The 22,870-nt window shown below is 44.7% G+C and overlaps 1 protein-coding gene across 2 annotated transcripts; it reads left to right on the top strand.

The window, feature by feature from the left end:
* The first annotated feature begins 262 nt into the window (after nt 1-262).
* Nucleotides 263-22,117, top strand: WRNIP1 (WRN helicase interacting protein 1). 2 transcript variants are annotated; one of them, XM_044773348.2, is made up of 7 exons: nt 263-1,225; nt 3,372-3,563; nt 5,064-5,305; nt 15,603-15,832; nt 19,831-19,986; nt 20,703-20,782; nt 21,371-22,117. In XM_044773348.2, exons 1-7 carry the CDS (start codon nt 401-403, stop codon nt 21,644-21,646), a joined length of 2,001 nt encoding a protein of 666 aa, XP_044629283.1. In that variant the 5' UTR covers nt 263-400; the 3' UTR covers nt 21,647-22,117. The 2 variants fall into 2 exon arrangements, with proteins under 2 accessions (XP_044629283.1, XP_044629284.1); XM_044773349.2 differs by lacking the exon at nt 20,703-20,782.
* Nucleotides 22,118-22,870: the final 753 nt, after the last annotated feature.

The following is a 22,870-nucleotide window of genomic DNA, read 5'->3' as shown; positions in this document are numbered from 1 at the left end:
CCGGGCCGCCCCCTTCGCCGCCGCGCAGGCCCACGCGCGCGCAGTGCACCCGCTTCCTCGGCCGCTCGCAAGGGTGGCTGGTGGCGCCGGCCGGAAGTGGACGCGCGGCGGCCAGGGCGAACGCCGCAGACTACATTTCCCGACAGGCCGCGCGAGACGCTGCCCGCGGCGGCTGGGGCAAACCACGCCGGACTACTCTTCCCGACGCGCCGCGCGAGGGTGGGCCGCCGCGGGAAGCTCCGGACGTGAGGCAGAGCGCGCCCTCCCCCGGTCCGCGCGCGTCCTGCCGCCTCCCCGAGCGAGCGGCGCGCGGCGCGGGGCCTAGCGGGGGCATCGCGAGCCCTCGGCGTGCGGAGGGGCTGCTGCGGCCTCGCGGGCGTGGGCGCGGGCGGCGGCCACCATGGAGGTGAGCGGGCCGGAAGACGACCCCTTCCTGTCGCAGTTGCACCAGGTGCAGTGCCCCGTGTGCCTGCAGATGATGCCCGCCGCGCACATCAACTCGCACCTGGACCGCTGCCTGCTGCTCAACCCCGCGGGGCACGCGGAGCCCTCGGCCGGGCCGCTTCGCGCCGGGGAGCGGGCCAAGGGGCTCTCGCCGCCCAGCGCCAAGAGGCGGCGGCTGTCGGAGAGCTCGGCGCTGAAGCAGCCGGCCACCCCGACGGCGGCCGAGAGCAGCGAGGGCGAGGGCGAGGAGGGCGACGACGGCGGCGAGACCGAGAGCCGGGAGAGTTATGACGCGCCGCCCACGCCCAGCGGCGCCCGCCTCATCCCCGACTTCCCGGTGGCCCGCTCCAGCAGTCCCGGGAGGAAGGGCTCGGGGAAGAGGCCGGCGGCCGCGGCCGCGGCGGCGGGCAGCGCGTCTCCGCGGAGCTGGGACGAGGCGGAGGCGCAGGAGGAGGAGGAGGCGGGGGGCGACGGCGATGGCGACGGGGACGCCGATGCGGACGGCGAGGACGACCCGGGCCACTGGGATGCCGACGCCGCGGCTGCTGCCGCCGCCTTCGGGGCCAGCGGCGGGGGCCGCGCGCACGGCCGGGCGCTGGCGGCGGAGGAGGTCCGGCAGATGCTGGAGGGCAAGCCGTTGGCCGACAAGATGCGCCCCGACACGCTGCAGGACTACATCGGACAGAGCAGAGCCGTGGGGCAGGAGACCCTGCTGCGGTCCCTCCTGGAGACGAACGAAATCCCCTCGCTCATCCTGTGGGGGCCGCCGGGCTGCGGCAAGGTGAGTGCTGCCTTGGCCGAAGGGTTCCGAGTATAGATGTCTACGGGTCGGCCGTGGATCTGACGGTCAGAGAGCCGTGGCAGAGGCCGCCTCCGGAGAATCTCCCCGTCGCCCCTGGATGTTAAGGCCTAAGAGAGCAGCGTCCACAGGTCGAGTCTGTGATGGGTGTGAAAAAGGCACACCCTCCCAGATTCCTAAGACGTGTTTTCTGGTCGTTTTCAAAATGAAAATGCCTGAATCCATAGGTTTACAAGAATACGTGGACCTAGATTATGATCTGCCTTTGTGTTCCAGCGCCACCTTAATGACCTAATTCTCAAGGAAACAGCATGCTACAAATTGCAAAGGAACATTTGTATATTCCATTTGTAGGTATATGGATTCAGCTTTGAAAAAAATAATCAAAAACTTCTTATTTCTATTGTGCTTCCTTCTCCTCCTTCTAGCTGCTGGCTTCTTTTAAGAGAGTGGTTTTTATTTGTCCTTGAGACTATGTTAACAACACTAGTATGAAAAGTTTTCCCTCTGCAAGTCATTTTCATCTAGCCTTTTCCGTGAGTGTCTTCACAACGTCTTGCACTTTACAGAAGAAACTTCGGTGCACCTTGGTGTTCAGTTCTGTGTACTTTGTTAGGAATTAGCACTAGTCCAGAGGAGGACAGTTAGGATATTGGAATCTTAAAACATACCATTGGAAGAGCACTTGAGAAACGGTGGAGGAGTTAAGACTGAAAAAGGAGGCGGCTAAGAAGTGTTTAAATATAGCATTGTTTTTATCCACAGTAAGAGGGAGGGGAATGAGCACCAGTGGGTGAAAGGCAAAATTCAGCATCTGAGTGGAAAGGGACTCTCATAGCTTTGAGGTTGACTTCTTAGTAAACAAGAACTTTTAGATTTTTCTCCACTTTTTCTTTCCAGCTTCATTTCCCAATAGTTAGTCACATCTCCCTTTACTCCAATTCCTGGCATACATCCTAGTCGTTTTGCTGCCTTGTTTGCACTCACACTTTTCCTTTGGCCAGGAATAAATCAGGTCTGTCCGGAATAACGTTGTCCTGTGGTGGTGGATTTAGTTGTTACCCCATTTAGGGGATTGAGCAGTAGCATTCTTTTAATTGTCCATGAACTCTTTACGTAAGATGGTCAGAACGCCTGATCAGCCTGTTGTTGATGGTCCCAGATGGCAAGAAAAAAGTCCCTAGGGAGATGAGTAGGGCGACCTCATAGAAGATGCTGGTCAAGAGATTTAGTGGGCTGGCTCTCAGTGTAGTGGTTGGTGGTACTCCTAAGCCTAGGAGTACGTGGCCTGGGAGCCCATAGGCTGGGGTTTACTGAAGAAGCAGCCGCAGTATCTAATGTTACTAATATAACTACTAGAAAATAAAGTGCCACCTTTCCGTTCATTCAGGAGCACATTTGTCCCTCTCTTAAACAGTCTTCCTTTTTCTTTATTCCCATTTTTATTACTATACCACTGACAATAATAATGTTAATAACAGCATACGGGTATTTATCGAGCACCCGTTAAGTACTACGTACTGAGAAGTGTTTTCCTGGGATCTCTCTGTTTTTTGCTACATACTAACACAATCAAAGTGGTGGTGTTTCATCTGCTTCCAAAGCAGACATTCAGAAGTGGCGTGCGGTCATCTTAAATACTGGGCAGCTGTCATTGGCCTTTCCGTTAAAGGCTCACTCTCCTTTCTCGGCTGTACCGATGGGCATCCAGTTGTGGAGCTGACTGGCTCTGTGGTCCTGCACTCCAGTTCTACACCTAGGCCTTCAGCAGTGACGCTTTCTTGGCTGGAAGCAGTCACAGCTGTCACCCAGGCTCTGCTAAATCAAGACAGCCGCTCTTAACTGGGATTCCAAAGATCTCAGAGTCCCCAAAAAAGGAATCAAATGGGGTTAGGTACAAAGGAGAAAAGGTCAGGATTAGCCTAAGGTTTAGCTACTTTCCTGTTTTATTTATAACATTTTTTAAAAAACTTTTAAAAATGTGCTATGGTATTTCAGATTGTATCTGTGCTGCTAAGCATTCTTCAGAGTTCAGGTTGCTTGGTAAATAGTGCTTATGCTGCTTGTGTTAGTACCCATGGGTGCTTTTCTCTCTGATCAGCTTTCCGAAATCTCTCATCTTTTCTAGACCACTCTGGCTCACATCATAGCCAACAACAGCAAGAAACATAGCATAAGATTTGTGACATTGTCTGCAACAAATGCCAAGACAAATGATGTGCGAGATGTCATAAAACAGGCTCAAAATGAAAAGAGCTTTTTCAAAAGGAAAACCATCCTTTTTATTGATGAGATTCATCGATTCAATAAATCTCAGCAGGTATATTAACTTCCTTCTACTTTTTGGTCATTGTGAACATTAACTAGAATATAAAGTAGATGAGATCACTTTGAAAAGCATAAAGCACTGTACAAATGCTAGGGACTGTAGTTACCATTATTAACTTCTTGTCTACAAAGAAGCATAGGCTGTTAGCCCAAGCCCTTTGAGTTGATTTCCCCGCTTTTTCTTAGTGCTTTTTGGTGACAATAAAATGCTTTCTTTGTGTAATAAATGAAATTGTTGGGATATCCCTGAGCTATACATATCAGAAAAGCAGCTTTGGATCAAGTTTCCAACTTTCAGAAATTTTTTTCTTTTTGAGGAAGATTAGCCCTGGGCTAACATCTGTCAATCCTCCTCTTTTTGCTGAGGAGGACTGACCCTGAGCTAACATGTGTGCCGATCTTCCTCTACTTTATACATGGAATGCCTGCCACAGCATAGCTTGATAAGCAATGTGTAGGTCTGCACCCGGGATCCAAACTGGTGAACCCTGGGCCGCCAGAGTGGAACATGTGAACTTAACCGCTGCACCACCGGGCCAGCCACCAGAAATTTTTTATCTAAATGTTAGGAGTCATAGTGATCAGGTTAACTGATTTTAAAATCATTAATGTTTTTTAATTTCTCCCCTATAGAGTGTTACTTGTTATTTTCAAAATTAAAGATTCGATTTTCTGTAACGTCAGGCTCTTGTCAAGACGAATGTTACAAGATTTAATCATTACTACTTATTTAAGTGGCTTTCTGAAATAAAAGTAAAAATACAATTTATTTTTATAAACAAAGCCACTTTTGTATTTTTCCTAAATAAACATTAACTTTTGATTCAGGTATACTTTTTTCTTTGATATATTTCTTGCAGCTTTTAATCAGTGATAGAAACATTTTACAAAACCCTACTAAGGTTTTTTTCCTGATTTGAATCTCTTTGACTATATAGACCCTTTAGAGTTCTGACTGGATGTTAGTGCTCCAGGTTTCATATTGGACAATTTTCCCACCCATAGGACAGCAGCATCTGGTGGTTACGTACTCACTGGTACATATTTACTAAGTTTGTTAGGAAGAATAACAGTATGATTGACTATCACAGGGGAAGGAGATTTTGGAAATATTAATATTTTTGTGTTTTCTTAAACTTCTGTAAATAAATAGCTGTTGTATTTAAGCGGTGTGTCAGTTCAGCCTTGGGATAGAAGATGCTTTTCTCAGTAAAGAAATCATTTATGTTGAAATGAAATTAGAATTCTACTTTAAGCTATTAGTCTACCAACAAGAGAACAGGCTTAGACATTGGCATTCCAGAAGATGTGTTTTAGGCTTAAAAAGCACAAGCTGTGCTCTCCCAGTGTTGCATCCACATTCACTGAATATAAAGCTGCTATTCCTGAACTCAAAATTAGAAAGAGGAAGGAATGGATAAGCAACTTACATAGGATTCTGCAGGTTGTTCTTGACTGGAATCAGTTTCTTCTGTTTTCCTCCCATGATTAGGACACTTTCCTTCCTCACGTGGAATGTGGAACGATCACTCTGATTGGGGCAACCACAGAAAACCCTTCCTTCCAGGTCAATGCTGCTCTTCTGAGCCGCTGTCGGGTTATTGTTCTTGAGAAGCTTCCAGTAGAGGCAATGGTGACTATTTTAATGCGAGCGATCAACTCACTGGGAATCCACGTCCTAGACTCCAGCCGTCCCACTGACCCTCTGAGCCACAGCAGCAACAGCAGTTCCGAGTAAGTTGACTGTGGGCAGTAGCCTAGGGGCACACACCTCCCGGAGAATCCCCTGGCACAGGGCCAGAAAGGGCTGGACAGCAGAAGGAGAGGGTGGGAATAGAAAAGAAATGTTGGTCTAGTAATGAAAACAAAAGAGGAGGGAAGTGCTCAGTTATACGACACACATATCTCTGCAAACATTTCCTTTAAGATGCATTTTATAGTTTATAGTGGGCACATCTGTAATTTTTCAAGCTCTGAGATTGCCTTGCCTATTAGTTTAGTTCTTGGATGTTTGCTTTTGTGTTAGGGATTTGGTTCTTTTCCTAGCACCCTTTCTTAAAGGCTTGGAAGACTATGGGAAGCCTTATTGATTATTTTCTTTCATGGAATAGTCTTAACTGACAAATCTTTTGAGATTTATACTCGGATTCTAGTTTCTTTTTTCCTGAAGGTTACTCTTCTTTTAAAAATATTAAGTGAAAATTAATGTAATTGTTACCATAGAATTGTTTAAATCTTTTCAGAATGATTTTTCACACTCTAAAAGTCAAACTCATCAGTTCCATGAGAGTAAAGGAATTTTAACTGAAACTGACACATCAGAGGTTGTCCCTTTCCTTTAGGTAATCTATTTCTGTATCATGAGTGCTGCGTAAGTTCATTAATACACAGGGTATATATTGTGGATAGTCAATTCGATTTCTTGGGTCAGAGGTTCTCCTTTATTTATATTAGGATATATTCTTCAGATGTCGTTTATTCATGTGTCAGCTGAAATAATGCAGTGGAATGTAATCTGGTCTGATGAGAGGCTAAAGCCTGCCTCTTTATGCTGTGGACCCCACAGCTGCTATGCCTGTCCTGAGGCCCAGTTCTGAAGCCACTCTTCTCCGAGGATTAAAGAACAAGACAGAGTTTTAGGCTCAGGGTTTAGCTTTCAACAGTCTCTCCCTGTGTGTCTGGCCTCCCATTTGTTCCTGTCTCAGATGTAGGAGGACTTATGCCATGCCTCCTGAAAGCCCTGAAACATGGCCAGGGACCCCCAGCAGAGCGAAGTCGCATCATTTTAGAGGAGAATTGTGATGAGATTGCCATCAGAATTGGGGCTAACAAGAAGTATGGAACCTGTCGGTACCAGTCAGGTGTGCTCGTACTTACGAGCTCTGTGTTTGCTGGGCTCTTGTCGGGGTCAAAGGGGCTACTGCCAGCTCCACACTTCTAGTGTAGCTTTCTTTTAAACAACAGTTTCACTACAAAATTCATATAACCAAGTGATAAAGAAAAATTGAAAGGCAGGGGGAACAGTGCAACATTTTTCTGTGTACTGGTTATTGTAGTGTATCCACAATTTTATATTCTGCATTTTATTTCTCTAGAGTAATTTTATTTCATTCGTGTCATCATGTTATAGCATGGCTCCTCAGATACCCTCAGGTTTTTCCTCTCCTTGATCACTGCCATGCCATAATTTAAGTGAAATGAGAAGGATGGTAGAACCACAGTACTCATCTTAAAAAGGATTTCTGCATTTTAACATGATCTCCAGTTCGTTTGGATGCACATTAAAATTTGAGAGGATCAAATGAAAGAATTAAGATTTCTTTAGTTACAGAAACTGAGAGCCTGATACAAAGATGAGCCAGTGATTCTTAATTTGCTAAAATTGCGTTTTAGTGAGAGAAAACCTCCCATATCTAGTAGATTGTTTTACTTTTTCCACTATCATTCATTTAGAATTGATCCTAATTATGACTTCTTTTTATTCTCTTGTTTACTTTCTTATATCTCCCGCCTTCCTGAAGGGGCTCGGAGAATGGGAACTTGTCCTCCTTGTTCATATCCCCAGCACACTGCCTAGCATATAATATGTGCTTAGTAAATGGTTCGTGAATGAATAAATTGTGGCTTTCAATATGAGAGAAATAGTTTAATTTTTGTGTTTTTTTTTGGTATGGTCCAACATAAGGGCTGATTATCTAGGTATCAAGAACCTTATTCTTTAGTACTATTGCCCAAGCAAACTATAGCAGCAAGCAGAGTAAAATTAAAGATTTTTAAGCTTAATTAATTGGTCTGCTTGTTAGCACTTCTGACAAGAAGTTAATTTGGGAGATATCATGGGCCATAAAACCAATTCTTACATTATAAGGATTTCCTAGTACCCGGCCACCCCAATTGCTATGGATAATTAAGAGTGGATCGCGTTCTTTCAATTTTAGGTAAAATTTTACTTTGAAATCCCTGCTGACTGGCATCAACTGTATATGCATTCTTGTAGACGTAAATTAGATTTGGTTACACTAATCTAGCTGGAAGGAAGGACTTAACCCAAAGTAATTACTTTGTCTCTCTGGGAAATGTGTGCATTTGTTTTTTTATGTCATGTTATGGTGCCATAGATAGCAACTAGAACATTTACAGAGAATTCCCAGATTGTTTAAAGCTGTGCTTTAGAGGAGCTGAGCAGGTGCTGGATCTGGCAACTAAGCAATCTGATGCTTACACCGTTCTTGATTTTACTTGAGGAACTGTGAATTCTCATACGGTATACACATGTACATGATAAATTCCCATTAATATGAGATAAAAGTGTTTTTTTTTTTATTTCCCTCCTATGTTTATTTATTCAGTATAAATTGAAGGCCCTGCATGTGCCAGGCATTGGCTGAGTGTTGAGAAACACATTCCTGTGCCTTTAGAGAGCTCCAAGTGTGATAAAGGGATAGATGAGTAATTGGCTTGCAGTGACATGCTATGATTGAGTTATGCCCACGGAGCAGTGAGTATAGAGAAGAGGCATCTAGGATATGTGAAATCAAATATTTCACCTCCTGGATGAAGGGATGCTGAATTGGATTTTGAAGAATAAGCAAATTTAACTAGATGAAATGGAAAGCTCATTTTGACAAGGGGATATAGCATGTGAAAGGCAAGGTGGTAATAAATAGCATGATCCATCCATTGTGGCTTGATGGAAGAGTAGGCATGAGAAAGTGGTGGTCAGTGAGGCCAGGGAGGGAAGCAGGGCCAGATTATGAAAGACCTGTGTTCTAAGGTAAGAAAAGCGATGTGGAGAGCTATGAGAAACCATAGAAAGATCTTGAGCAAGAGAATGACATGCTCAGATGTACATTTAGGAAGATGAGTGCAGCATTGGAGAGTGGATTGGAGGGAGTTGAGATGCCCCACCCCCCACCCCTGGGGCAGCAGGGAGACCAGTTAGGAGGCTATCGCAGTGATGCTGAGGACAAATGACAAATACAGGTGACTTGAACAAAGGCAGGAGCTGCTCTCAGAAATTGCACGGTCAGGTCTATAGGCCTGGGTGTGAGGAGGGAAGAAGAGGGGTATCAAGATGACTCGTATCTAGTGACTGGGCAAGTAGTTTACACTTTTGAACAAGAAAGGTATCATAGGAAGAGGAGCAGAGAAGATGTGAAGTTCAGTCTGGGACTTGTTCAGTTTGTGGGGCCTCCGGGTGATTCGTATGGAGAGGCCCCCTAGGCAGTTAGATGTAGAAGTCAGGAGCCTGTAGAGAGGTTTGAGACAGAGATTTGGGAACCACCCGCATTCAGAGATAGTAGAGCCCATGCATTTGACCTAAGCCAGGAGCTGAGGGCAGTGAGTTGAGGACTGGTCAGCATTTATTGGGTGGAAGAAGAGCCTGAGGAGACGAAGTCTGGAAAGGCAGGAGGAAAACCAGAGGATACCCACAGAGAAGAGCTTCTGCAAGGAGGGACTATTCAGCATTGTTGCACCAATTAGGATAGGTTTGGCTGCATGTAACAGGAAAAAATCAAATTAACTGTGGCATAAACAAGATAGAATTTGCCTTCTCGTGTAAAAGAGTCTGAAGGTAGACAGGTATAAAACATGCGGCTCCTAGTCAGCTTCACAGTATGGTCAGGCGCCTGGGCCCTTAACTTTCTGCTCTTCCACCTTCAGCACGTGGCTTCCGCCTCATGCCCCAAGGTGGCTACTGCAACTCTAGCCGTTATATCTGCATTTCAGGCAACAGGAAGGACAAATGGCCAAAGAACAGGATCTTCCTCCCTCTTTTTACTACCTCCCAGCTTTAATGAGACATCTGTAAAATAGTACAATGGGGACGTGTTCTAAGAAATGCATCATTAGTTGATTTTGTCGTTGTGCAAACATCGTAGAGTGTCCTTACACAAACCTGGATGATATAGTCTACTACACACCTAGGCTCTATGGTACTAACCTTGTGGGACCACCGTTGTACATGCGGTTTGTCGTCAACTGAAATGTCGTTGTATAGCACATGACTACTCTATAGTCAGTTGTGATTTGTTTGTGAAGAGAGAAATAGAGGTAAGCTGGTAATTTATGTGGAATTATCTGTACCATAGTTCCCTTGGTTTGTATGGTTAATGAACAGTTTTCATGTATTTTGCTCTCTAAGCATTTTGGTCACATGGTACGAACAGTGAAGCACATTATCTATGCACTGGGTTAATTTTGGAGGCCAGGGGGATAATCCATGGTCCCTATCCTCTGATGAGCATGTACTGCTGACAGTGAGAAAGTAAACTAGTGTTTATCACCCTGCGGTACTTGCTGCTTTGAGGGATTGTAGACTCCAGATCACGGAACACATGTGTATTCAAAAATACCCCTAAAGAATCAGTTGTTCATGCACAGATGACAGTGCATAAGTTGGTGGATATGAAGAGAGTGAAATGAGATGCCCTAATTGCTCTGTTACTGTCTAACTAGACAGAGTTCCGAAGAGTTGGTTGAAAGAGTTGAAGGGGCTTCTGTCCTTCTGAAGTGAAGGTGCTGTGGCTTGACTCAGACTGGGGCTTTTCTCTGATCGTCCTGAGAGGAGAGCCCAGACAAGATGGCCCCAAAACAGGATGGCTGCAGGATTGTTTCTTGGTTTTGGTTTTGTTTTTAATAGAAGTTTAAACAGTTTTGCTGCCTTTTAGTAATGATCTTTTCTCACATTGAAGAGGAAGAAAGGTCGTGGAATACCACAGTAGAAGATACTGATCAGTATGAGTTGTGGGTTTAGAGTGGGTTTTAATAATTTTCCTTAAAACATTTTAATATAAAGAAAAAAAGATACCTTAATGTACATTATTAAAATGATGACATAAAAACACTGGCAACCAGAAACACAGATCTCCCAAACCTTGTATTGGTTTCCTGGGGCTGCAGTAACAAATTACCACAAACTGAGTGGCTTAAAAGAACAGAAGTGTATTCTCTCACAGTTCTGGAGGCTCCCAGTCTGAAATCAAGCTGTTGGCACGCCACTCCCTCCGAAGGCTCTAGGAGAGAGTCCTTCCTTCCAGGACTGGTGGATCCTGGCATTCCTAGGCTTGTGGCAGCATCACTCTAATCTCTGTCTCCATCTTCACACTGCCATCTCATCTGTGTCCCTCTAGCTTCTCTTTGACTGTTGCCTGTAAGGATGTTGGTTGTTGGATTTAGGGCCCACACTTGAGATCCTGAACATAGTTACATTCACAGGTCACATACACAGGGTTAGGGATGAGGACTTTTAACTCATCTTTTAGGGCCACTGTTCATCCCACTGCAGCCTACCAGGAACATAGTGTAGCGTAGTTAGGAAAGATGTGTGCCTTCGTGGGATTAGACAGGCAGCATCTGTGAAGTTTGTGTTCTCTCTTGCAGAAAGTAAGGTTTGGTTCTGTTTTACTTTCACTCTGGTTATCACGGAAGCAGCAGAGCTTAGGGATCTGCCTTGAAGATTTGCAGTTCTAGAGAGGATGATACTGAACAGTCTGATTAAATCAATGCTCGTCACTGCTGTTAAACATAGCTAACATTTTTTAGTGCTGATGATGTGCCAGGCACTGCTCTAAGCACTTTACCTAGCTTACCTTGTTTAATCCTCTTCCAGGTAGGTGTTATTATCTCCTTTATTAGATGAGAAAACCGAGGCACCAAAAGGTTAAGTAACGTACCCAAGATCACCCAACTTCAGTGGAATGGAGTCAGTTTTTGAAGGTGTGTTTCTAACTACTCAGCTGTTAGAAGGGGCCTAGGTACCAAGTTAAAAGAGTACTTCTGGCCAGGCTTGGTGGCCTAGTGGTTAAGTTTAGTGTGCTCTGCTTCGGCAGCCCAGGTTCATTTCCCAGGCACAGATCTATACTGCTCTGTTAGCACCCATGCTGTGCTCGCAGCCCACATACTGAAAAATAGAGGAGGATTGGCACAGATGTTAGTTCAGGGCAAATCTTCCTCAGCAAAAATCCCCACAAAAAAAAAACAAAAAAAAAAAACAAAAAAGTAACTTTCACTTAGTACCAAGTTAAAATGCTGCTGGTGGGTATTAAAATTCTAACTTTTCTCTCTGTTTCTTCATGTAAGGGCAACACTGTATTAATTTGTAAAGGATTAGGGACAAAAGATTCCCATCTATAGTTCGGAGTACTGCCTTTTAACCAGATGTGGTACATCACATTTACCAGGAAAACATTTTGAAAATACACGTGCCCATGGTCTGTCCCTGGAGATTTCAGAATCAGTAAGTCTGTGGTAAGGTGTACACAGAGAATTTTAGGAAAGTTGTCTGTAATCTGATGCACATCCCTGGTTGAGAATCATGGGTTAGCAATTTTTGCCTTAATTGTGGACTGTTCCTTTTCCTTAGTGAAAGAGATTTGTGGGGTATTGTTTTGTAATTTAGGGAGAGAGAGTTTAATTGAACCATATATGTTGTTTGTTATGCCGTGAAATAAGAGGTACTTTTTCACGGTCTTCACTCCTTGTCTAGCTTAAACATCTGGACATCTAAATAGAGTCCTCAAAATGCCGATATTACTGTGCAGAAAGATTCAGGGCGTTGAAAGAGAAAAGGACGGGAGGGGGCTGTCTTTACAGTGTGCTTCCCGTCTCCCTAGGACGAGCATTTCACTTCAGCTGGGGAAACAGGAAGCTTTCCAAAGAGTTTCTAAGTCTTTTATCTTTAGGTTTTATTAATTAGGATTATGGTCTTTTCTGATGCACGTAACTATTTTTTTCCTTATTATCGAACAGATTTTTTAATCACATTATAACAATAGAACTTATTATCTATTGCTTATTTCTCTATAGGATGCTATGAAATTTCAAGCACTCTAACTCCAAAGTAGATTTTGCTTCATTTAATTCTATTCTGACTTTGGACAGTTACTTCCAAATGGAAAACATTTTATAAGTTTATGCTTACATTTAAAAATAATGTTAAATTCTCTGGACCAGGCACACTCTTTCAAGATAGTTTGTGCAATAGTTAGTATTTGCTGAGGAACTTTGCGAATATCAATAAAACTCTCCCTTATTTCATCATTTGTGGCATAAGGACTCTCCTCTGCTCTCTCTCCTAAGATCTCAAGGTATTTTAACACATTTTATTACTCCTCAGAACCTAGGTAGTGTAAACTGGGGTTCAGGATTTATTGGGGCGTGGGTAGAACCTCTTGAACGTTCTGTTCAGTATACTTCATGGTGAATTCCATTTGCTAATTTACTTGGGTGACCATTGTGAGTGCCATCAGCAGTCGCCTTTTATTAGTTGAACAGAGTTGCTCACGGATTCATTTGTGTTTAAAAATACTCACGCATTTTGGACAGGGCTGAAACTTGGAATGTGGACCCTATTGAAGGGGAGGAAGGATGGAGCAGTGGGAGCTTGGGTGAAAAAGCACCCAGGTCTGGGTTTATCGCGGCCACACTCCCGTTCCCCATGGCTCCAAACCTGATTGAAGAGTGAGACTAGAACTTGGACTTTGGTTAAGAGTTTAAAAATTGAAGGAAGAATCCTATTTTCCAACCACATAAAATACATACCCTTTTTTAAAGGCTTATTCACAGTGTACTGTTTATACGTCTATGGGCAGTCTGCTAGTTGGCTTCTCATAATTAATAAGGTCCACTCTCTGACTCTCTGTGAGGGCTAGTGGAAATCGGCAGTATAGTAAGTACACATTTATATAAGGCCTCCCATCTTTCCTCTATCCCAGAAGCACTTAATGCCTCAAGTATATACCACGGACAAATTCGCAGAAAACGGATATACACCAAAATACTAATGTTAAGGTAATACTGCAATAGGTGATTTTTACCCCTTTGTGTCTATTTTTAAAATTTTATATAATATGCAATTTGTAAAAAAGTAATATTCAGAGTTTTAAGTAGCTTGTTTTTCAAAATATTATTTAATTGTTAGGGATGCAAACTATACATGGTATGATACCAGTTTGTTTTAAAAATTAAATATGTGGTTGATGATTGCGTGGGTGGATGGGTCATAAAGGAAATTGAACAAGTAACTTTTTATCTCTAGGTGATGGAGATAAGGGTTTTTTATACTTATGTTATAATTTTTAAAAAAATAAATGTTTCACTCTGAGATTGTGAAAAATTGAAATTAGCCTATTCATATTGCTATTCTCTACCAGGCACTGGGGATACAAAGAAAGAATAAAATGTAATTCCTCTCCTCAGTGCGTGACATGTAGTGGGGATGGAGAGAGAGCCACCGTGACCAACAGATGGCCAGCCTCTAGTGACGCCTCAGTCAGCCAGGACTGATTAGGGCTCCTGCTTTATGCCTTTTTCTTCCTGCGAATGATCCTGCAGGCTCTTGGTTGCTAGGAAGCTTTCCAAAGAGATGGCATTGCTTTTATTAGTTCTGAGGCTAAAATGAGATGATCAGGCAGTGTGGTTCTCCTTGCCCCCCCCCAGCCCCCACGGACACGCAGATGATGTGCACTAACCGAGCCCCAGGAGCGCCCTTCCCTTTCAGGCACTTGGGGTTCTGATTTTGGTCCCTTCTAACACATTTTCTTTAGTATGTGTTGTCTGTCATTTTCTTCCAAATCACCTAAAGTCTGCTGAACAGTATCTGCTTGGGAAATGGTCTGTCGCCTTTACAAAGTGCCAGTGATGTGTGTTGTAGTGTCTGGGCAGGAAGGGAGGAGAATGGGCCTCTGGACTGTAACCATGGCCCTGGGGCCCAGGTGGAGATCAGGAGTCTGATGAGAGAGTCATTCATTTTAAAGCTAAGACGAAACGTGCTTGTGTGTGGTGAGACATGAATAACTGGAAGTCTTGGCTTTGGTAAATAAGGGAATGAGATGAAGCAATCTTTAAGATGTTAGAAACAAATCTTGTAGTGAAAAAAATGCAAATTGGTGTTATTCAAGCGATTCACCAAAGCGAAGTAGAGGGGCTGGGTGTACAGAAGGGGATTCAGCACGGACCTTCACAGACAAGCTGGGCTCCCTCTCATGGCCGCCCTGCCTTGGCCCAGCCCAGTGGGTGCCTGTGCATTATTTTCCAAGTAACTGATTTGGGCAGTCCTAATCGACTTATAATTACTATAGACATTTTCAGCTGAAGGTTGACAACGACATGGGTGAGGTGTAACTTCGAAGAATTACTTTTTGCTGTGCAAATGTGCAGCAAGCGGCTAGCCGAGAATTAATAAGACCCCTCTAAGTGACCAAATGTGTTAGGTATCTTGTCTAACTGGACTAGAAATAGAAAATTTGGCTGAATTAGACTTGACAACGAATCCTAGTTAGACCTTGTTTATGAAGGTCCGCATTTAGAAATATAATGATAAATTCTACTCCTTACATTCAGAGAGAGGTTAGGTGACTTACCCGAGATCTCAGAGCTAAATTCTGGTAGCATCTTCTGGTAGCTAGCCCTTCTGAGAGCCCAGACTAGTGACCTCTCTGCCACTCCTTGCAGACTTCATGTGATTAATACCCTCTTGGAAGTGTGCCCCAGGCCAAAATTCTAGAGGCCTGCATCTAGGTCCCAGTGTGTCCCGAGGAACTGGGGCCCTGGGTTGTTGTTTGTAAACTGAGGGAACTGAACTGCATGATCTGGAGCCTTTCAGGGCTAGCATTGTGGTGCGAGTCTGCTCCTGTCCTGTGTGGACAGTGGTCTGACCACATTTGAAGCACGTCGGGCTCTGGACCGCATTTGAAGCACGTGCTCTCTACACTGCGATAGGGCGCTAGTATTTCTGTATTTTTCGTTATTCTGTAGGAGAGTACCAGAGAGATGCATGTCAACAGTGACTTTCAAACTTTCCTTGTCTCCTTCATATATGCTTATGTGTGGGTGTCTATACAGCGAAATACCCTCATGACTCAAGGTTAGGTTAGTTCTCAGTCTTGAAAATGCTTAACTGCATTAACAACGTGAGTTAAGGATAAAGGGCAGAAGCCTTTTTAGTGACCTTGCTAAGATACCTGAGTTCACTGAGAAGTGCTACAGAATGAAAAATGTGTAACAGTAACTAACACTGGTTGTGTTGCAGGCCCTCTGTGTTCATAGAGGATAAAGCTGTAGACACTCTGGCTTATCTCAGCGACGGGGACGCCCGAGCTGGATTGAATGGACTGCAACTGGCGGTGCTGGCCAGATTAAGCTCTAGGAAAATGTTTTGTAAGAAGAGTGGGCAAACCTATTCTCCTAGTAGAGTTCTGATCACTGAAAATGATGTGAAGGAAGGCCTCCAGCGATCTCACATTTTATATGACCGAGCAGGTGAGTAACTGAAATGTAAAAAGAGTGCGCACATTCTTATTTCCAGACCTCTGACCTTCAGCTGTGTCCAAAGCATAGCCATGATTCTCAGCTGGCTCTCCATGTTGGTAATAGAGTTAACCTCCCCCTCAGAGCCTGGCTTCAGATGCTCTGCCTCACCTTTCTGCAGAGAGGCACAGAGCAGAAGCTGTCCTGATAGAACGGAGATGAGTTTTTGGGTTTGAAATTGCAGGCTTCAAACTTACCTTATAAGGTAGATATTTTTCCATTCTGATAGCACCTTTTAGGAAGACAAGCATTTTTGAAAGCTCATACATTCAATTGATGGTAATTCTTGTGATCTTTTATAATGATAGTAAATAACGAGGACTGTTGCAGTGACTTATTTTTATTAGTTTAATGAGAATTAAAACTCTTAATTTCTAGAGTCTCAACTAAAAATTAAGTTTACATGGATCTTGATGCTTTTATTTTGTGTAGCTTTTTTAAAAATTAATTTTGCTATGTGTCTGTATCTGTTTTTATAGAGCCACGTTTACAAATATCACATTTGATACTAGCTCTTATTAAATTCGTGACCTGGCAATATTAAATGTCATAAGCACAGCACATTTGTATCTTTTTATAAAAGAAGTGGGTGATGAAGATAGTGTACGGTAGATTAGGCTGGACTTCTGGGGCTTGAGTGTTTGTTTGATTCTGGGCAGAGTCATATTGCAGTAACTGGAGTAGAATTTCCACGCCTTTAAAAGCTGTGCCAGAAAAGGAAGCTGACAATTGAAGATTCTAGATATCACGTAGGCTGTACTATGTCTGTAATATTTCCAAAAGCTTTTTGATGATGGAAAGGACTTCTTACTGGTTAGAGAAGGGGGCAGGGGAGCTTAAGAATGCCTTTGGTTCCAGGCACTGCCTCCTGATGAGTGAATAGGACCCGCTGTGTGACCTTGGGGAAGCTCTTCAGCCTTAGTGCTCCTCAGCTGATGGGGGAGGGGCTAATTAGCACTCAGGACGCGTTAGAGACATTTCAACCAACAGTGCTGTGTGCTTTCTGATGTGACTGCCTCTCAGCAGGGCCTCTGCTGGCACAGTCCAAGGATCTCAGATGGCCAGCTCTCTGCACTCCTGAATGTCATAGGAATGCTTGGGAAATCTGAAAAGTAAAACATTCTGGCTGTGGAGCTTTGCTTTACTTTTGGCCAAATACAAGAAATGGAGATATGAACAAAATTAAAACTTTTAAGAGGTAGACTGTATTCCCACATGCTGGACTCCGTGTTGTTTCTGGGGCTTACAGCACAGGGGTCTTTCTCCCTTCTTAGGTGTCCTAAAAGGGACTCTCCATTTTGACTGGACCGACTGGAACTGTTCTTTCGTGTTTCTCACACTGGCATTTAGTAGCCAGAAAGCTACCATTTAACATAACAGTAGCTAACATTGAATATTTTTTTAGTATTTTATATACATTGGGTTTTTTTTAAATTCTCAAAAGAACCTTAGGAGGTAGCTTTAACTATTATCCTCATTTTACAGATGACGGAGCTTGCCTAAGTTCACAAAGCAAGTGGTAAAACTCATCCTCCGCTCCAGGTCTCATCGGTTCCCAGGACTCTGTCCGTCCCCATGGTTGGTGCTGCCTTCTTGCCAGCCCCACCAGGTAGTCACCAGTCTCACTACTGGAGCACGTTCCCTCACACTCACATGCATTCACACTCTCACCTCCTCTCTCACACCCACACGCCCCCTCACACTTGCTCACACTCACACATAGGATGTCAGACATGTCCAGTCCTCCGGTTCCTACTTCTTGGGGCTCACGTCCCATCTCAGGGAGCCGTGCATGTTGGGAATCACCTTCTCTGTAGCTCTGCTGCCCCAGTGGAGGCTGCCTGGGGCCAGGCTTGAGAACCCACACATTCTCCAAGCCCTACACTTAGTGTAACCACACCTCAGCCTACCCCACTGTAGCCTGTCTGCTGCACAGTGGGTCTGTAGACACTCAAATACAATTCAGATCCTAGAGAATCGTTCTCTTTCAGGCTTTCTTCCATAAATAGGGATGATAGAAGCATTGCCCTGGAAACCTGCTAGCTTATGCTCTTAGGCCTTTTTATAACTCTGGTGAGGCACAGACCCCCACCCCCAGAATTTTAATTTTTTCTTTTAATGTCATCTAGTATATAGCCACTTCTGGGATCCACTAACTAGCTCAGATATTTCTGCATTAAAGTAAAGAAATTTCCAAATGAGAATAAGTTCTCTGCCATACTCTGAGGTCAGGGTTCTGCATAAATAATATGAAATTTTAGGTTATAAACAGGTATATGATGAAAGCGAAAATGGAAGCTAGCACAGAAGAACATCTGACACTTCCCATGTTTCTATAGCGCTTACTCCTTCCAGGCATATGTTATACAATCCTATGAGCTAGGTAGTTGTGTAATCCCCCTGTATAGCTGAGAAACCCGAGGCATAAAGGGGATGGGGAACTTGCCCGTGCTCATGTGACTGGTAGGTTTGGCATTCAAACCCAGCGCCCATGCTCATAACCTTACTGCCTTTCAGCGTTGACCCCCACTCAAGCGATGAGAAAATGAATAAACTTTGTGTCAGTACATTTGATAGAAAGTGAAGTGGAGGTGGCATGAGATGGCCGAGGCTGCACTTCCTGGTCCTCTCCCCGTGTCCAGGCTCAGCTCTGGAGAGGAGCAGAGCCCAGGGGCAGCGTGGCAGGCCTGGGAATGGGGGTTGGCCAGAACCATGTGGGTTCTCCCCAGAACGCTTTCCCAGCCAGTCTCTATAGTATTGTAACTTGGCTGAAGAAGCCCTGGGATAGGTGACCACTCGGTTTGTCCACAGAAATCCAGTAACTGGGCTGAAGCCCTTGGTCTGCCCTGGTGTCTGTGTGCAGTGGGGGTGCTCACTCCCCTGCCGTCAGCCTCTCGGGCCTTTCCTGTTAGGCAGCCCGGCGTCTTGTCCCGCGTTCTCTTCATCTGAAGGCCAAGTGTTGTCTTAGTAGCATGGTCAGCTATCGGGACTTGTTACTGGGGCCCAAATGCTGTGCAAAGCAGGTCATGGTCTCATTGTGGACATTGGTGCTTCTGTGGAAGGACTAACACTAATACAAATAATGCCCCTGCTTTCTTACGAGGAGGATGCCCTCTCCTCGAACTTAAGGAAGAGATGATGGGCAGAAAATAGTGAAATGTGTGCAAATGCAAATGTTTAGCTATACGTTTCCCTCCTTAAATATGTTTTTCTAAAGCACATTTCATTGATTTGTTTACATGTGAATCTCAAGTGGAAAGGGCGTAGACCCAGTGGTGAGGGAGAAAGGCTGCAGTGCATTCAGGGCCTGAGCTGTTGGTTGGTGTCTCAGTCCTTCTGGGATCCTGCCAGACAGGTGTCCCTACATGGGGTTTAAATGACCGCAAGCTTCAGATGCCGGAAAGGCAGCTGGAAATGACACTGAGGAACAAATGGGCTGTAACAGCTGTCCCTGCCACTTGATTCTCTATCCTAACGGCAGGGTCTGCTTTCCTCAAAGTTGGGGCACACAGTGGAACCAGAACTTCAGAATCTCTCTCCCTCCTCTCTTGGCTGTGGCAGATCCATTGAGATCCAGGAGGACCACCTTTCAAAGTGAATGTCTCCTCCCCTCGCCTGGTCTGTGCTCACTTGGCGTGGGCAGCCCCAGGTTTTCCAGCAGCTACCTACTCTGAATGGGCCCAGCTTCCCAGACGCCCTCAGGCCCCACAGGGAACTGCGTGGGTCTGCTCCAGCATCCCATGCCAGTGGAACCGCACCCTCCACTGAGCCTCTTGAGGACAGCTGTCCAACCTCGCTCTCCCCAGGGTTTCCTAGGTCCCTTTAAATTAGTCCAGGCTTCCTTACAGTCAGCCAAGTGAGGTGGACGTATGGCTTGGATAACCCTCCCGTGAGCTCTCTGGATTCCCTCTTCCTGCCTGTCATTGAGTGCGTGCTTTTTGTGGTGTCAGGGGAAGAGCACTATAACTGCATCTCTGCGCTTCACAAGTCGATGCGGGGCTCAGACCAGAGCGCCTCCCTCTACTGGCTCGCGCGCATGCTTGAAGGAGGAGAGGACCCGCTGTACGTGGCCAGGAGGCTTGTGAGGTTTGCCAGCGAGGACATAGGTAAGTGTGATGAGAGGGCCCAGAACTGGTGTCCACGCAGGGTGGCGTGGCGTTGGGGAGGGAATGCTGCTGCTTTTTGGCCTAAGAATTTCTTGGTACCATGTGGGAAAGGTAAGGAGAAGATAAGGAGACTTCAGAATGCACTTAGTGGTTTATTTCCTGGGATCGTGTGTGTGTTTTTCACTGTGTGTTCCTAAACTCACCGTTTTCTGTTTCCTCTTCAGTGGTGATTTTCTTAGCATGAGTATTGGAATAAAAGAAATATTTTAAATTTGCTTTACAGTCAGGGGTTCAGATTTTCATTGATGGCTCCTGAGATGGAACCAGAAGATTCTGGCACTTAAGAAAAAGATCAGAAAAGCTTTACTTTTCTTTGCTGTTAGTAAATGTGTTGTGTATAATGTCTCCAACCTTGTGACTGTCTTCATGGCCTTTCCTCCTTATGTTTGTTGTAGTCCCTTACTTTTCCTAGGAGATGTAGAGTTTTTATCCACAAGGAAATACTTCTTGACACCACACAGTCACCACTCAGTACATATTTCTTGAATAAGCTAATGAGGTCAGAGCCAGGTCAGTCTGTTTTGCTAGCTGGGAGTTTTTGGTCGGCAGAGTCTACAGGCAGTGACGGTCTGTGGTCACGGCAGCAGGTGGACAGGTCAGGATGGGGGTGTGCATCAAGACTTAAACTTTCCTTTGTCTTTCTGTGTGTGTGACAGGTCTGGCAGACCCATCTGCATTAACACAAGCAGTTGCTGCCTACCAAGGCTGTCATTTTATAGGCATGCCCGAATGTGAGGTAACGTAATCAGCTCAGTTCTCTGCAAACCAGTTCCTTTCTCCTGTGCTCTGTCCCTTTGTGGATTTCAGTCTATGGTCTGCCCTCGCCAGTAGTGTATGGGCCCACTGAAGAAGCTACTTGGCTTTTTAACTCCCATTTTAGAAGCTTAGATGCTAGAGAGAGGGCACCTAGATCTCAACAAGGTCCTGTTTCAGACTGTTTCCAGGCGTCCTGGGTTCAGGGGAAGTACTCAGGGTTTCCTGGGGGCAGAAGTCTTGAAGGAGCTGAGCAGGAAGTCTCTGAAAGCTCACCCACCACAGGGCAGCTTCATAGTTATCTGTTTTATGTGTTGGGGTTTTAAGAAAAATTGCACTTAATAAAAAGTCTTTAGTTTAGAAAAGAAAGAAAACAGCTGGTCTGGTCAACCTTTTGCCTCGTGTAGGAATTTCTTCTTTCTCTCAGAGGTGGTTATCCAGACTGTAGGCAAAGTAGGGATAATAAAAGCATGGTGGGAATCTTTGCAGAACTAACTAGAGACATCAGAAAGTTTTCTCCAAAACAGACCTTCTGGCACCTTCATAATAAAATGTTTCCTTTTTGCCCCAGGTGCTCCTGGCCCAGTGTGTCGTCTATTTTGCCAGAGCCCCAAAGTCTATTGAGGTGTACAGCGCCTACAACAACGTCAAAGCGTGCCTGCGAAACCACCAGGGCCCGCTGCCCCCCGTCCCGCTGCACCTGAGGAATGCGCCCACCAGGCTGATGAAAGATCTGGGCTACGGCAAGGGCTACAAGTACAACCCCATGTACAGCGAGCCTGTGGACCAGGAGTACCTGCCGGAGGAGCTGAGAGGAGTCGACTTCTTTAAGCAGAGGCGCTGCTGACTCGGAGGCTATGACAGCAGAAGCCATTTCGTTGTTTTTAGGGAGGGCCAGAAAGAGAGAGGAACTGAATTGTGAAGTTGTTTACTTGGTGGAAGTCAAAACAGACCAACATTTTGTGCCAGAAATGTAAGAGTTCCTTAGGGGGAGGCGCAGTCACTTCAACTAAATGTGTGACATTGAAATTGTGTTCACTTGCACTCTGTGCAATGGTTATGCTTATGAAAATATCTGGCAGCTTTGTGCAATGATTTAATGTTACAAGGAATTATCTATTTTGTCATAGTATTTAAGTCATAATGTCATTTCAGAATTTAGTTCTGTAGGATTTTTTTTCTTTAAAAAATGTATATTCTGGGTAGTTTCAATTGGTAAAAAAATGTAATTGTGATTTAATACTGCATAGTGTTTTGGGTATTTTTTTTATATGCAAAGGTCTTATGAGCCAATAAAACTATTTCAAAGTACTCTTCAGTTCTTTCATGTTTTTCCCACCTGGGATCCTAGGTACCAACATCTGTCACCACCACATTTTGGTAGGTAATACTGTGGAAGAAAAATTGTCATAGGTGAGATTGGAAAGCTCAGTGAGAAGTCGGTGTGTCTCTTGAAAGTTAATTTTTTAAAGGAATATATATAGTTTTAAATGGTTTATAAAGGGATGCAGTAGTCTCCAGTTCCATTCTTTCTAAATGATGCCTTCTTGTTTTTGTGTTTCCTAAAGTTAAATATGCCACATGCACACTCAGCTTGGTTTTCTTTGTATCTGTTGATGTCTTTTCAAACTCCTTAATAGCCGTTTTGCACACATGTCCACAAGGATGGTCCCCTGGGGTAATCTGTTGGTTCTGATCCCTCCTGGGCGCAGCCACTTGTGTCTGCCTGAAATGCTGCACAGCTCTCGTCCTGGGACTTCCTCTGCCTCCCTCCTGAGTGAGAATTCTGTCTTCTGCGTAGTATTGTCCTGTCTTCTTGCTTTATTCCATTATTTTTGTGCAACATATCCCCTGCTAGTTTTATGAGGCTGGAGAGACAGGCGCTCACCAGGTCTGATGTCGTGACCCTCCCCTCTTCGGTCTGGATTGGTTGCCCATTAGTGCTCTTGTCATCCCGAGAATCTCCCTTCGTTGTCATCCTGGAGATTTCCTTTGTTTTGTGCCTGCATCACATCTGATTGCAGGAGCCTATGCTTTGCTCTTTCTGCTTCAGTTATACACATCCTTCAGT

This window comes from Equus asinus, chromosome 8, assembly GCF_041296235.1.
Source record: "Equus asinus isolate D_3611 breed Donkey chromosome 8, EquAss-T2T_v2, whole genome shotgun sequence".
NCBI classification, from domain to species: Eukaryota; Metazoa; Chordata; class Mammalia; order Perissodactyla; family Equidae; genus Equus; species Equus asinus.
This window is presented reverse-complemented; position numbering and strand designations above follow the sequence as displayed.

Bases quoted from the DNA above. Each gene is read 5' to 3' on its own strand.
- WRNIP1 (XM_044773348.2), top strand. From the start codon at position 401: ATGGAGGTGAGCGGGCCGGAAGACGACCCCTTCCTGTCGCAGTTGCAC. The intron at 3,564-5,063 runs GTATATTAACTT...TCCCATGATTAG, and splicing joins GATTCAATAAATCTCAGCAG to GACACTTTCCTTCCTCACGT. The intron at 15,833-19,830 runs GTGAGTAACTGA...TTGTGGTGTCAG, and splicing joins CATTTTATATGACCGAGCAG to GGGAAGAGCACTATAACTGC.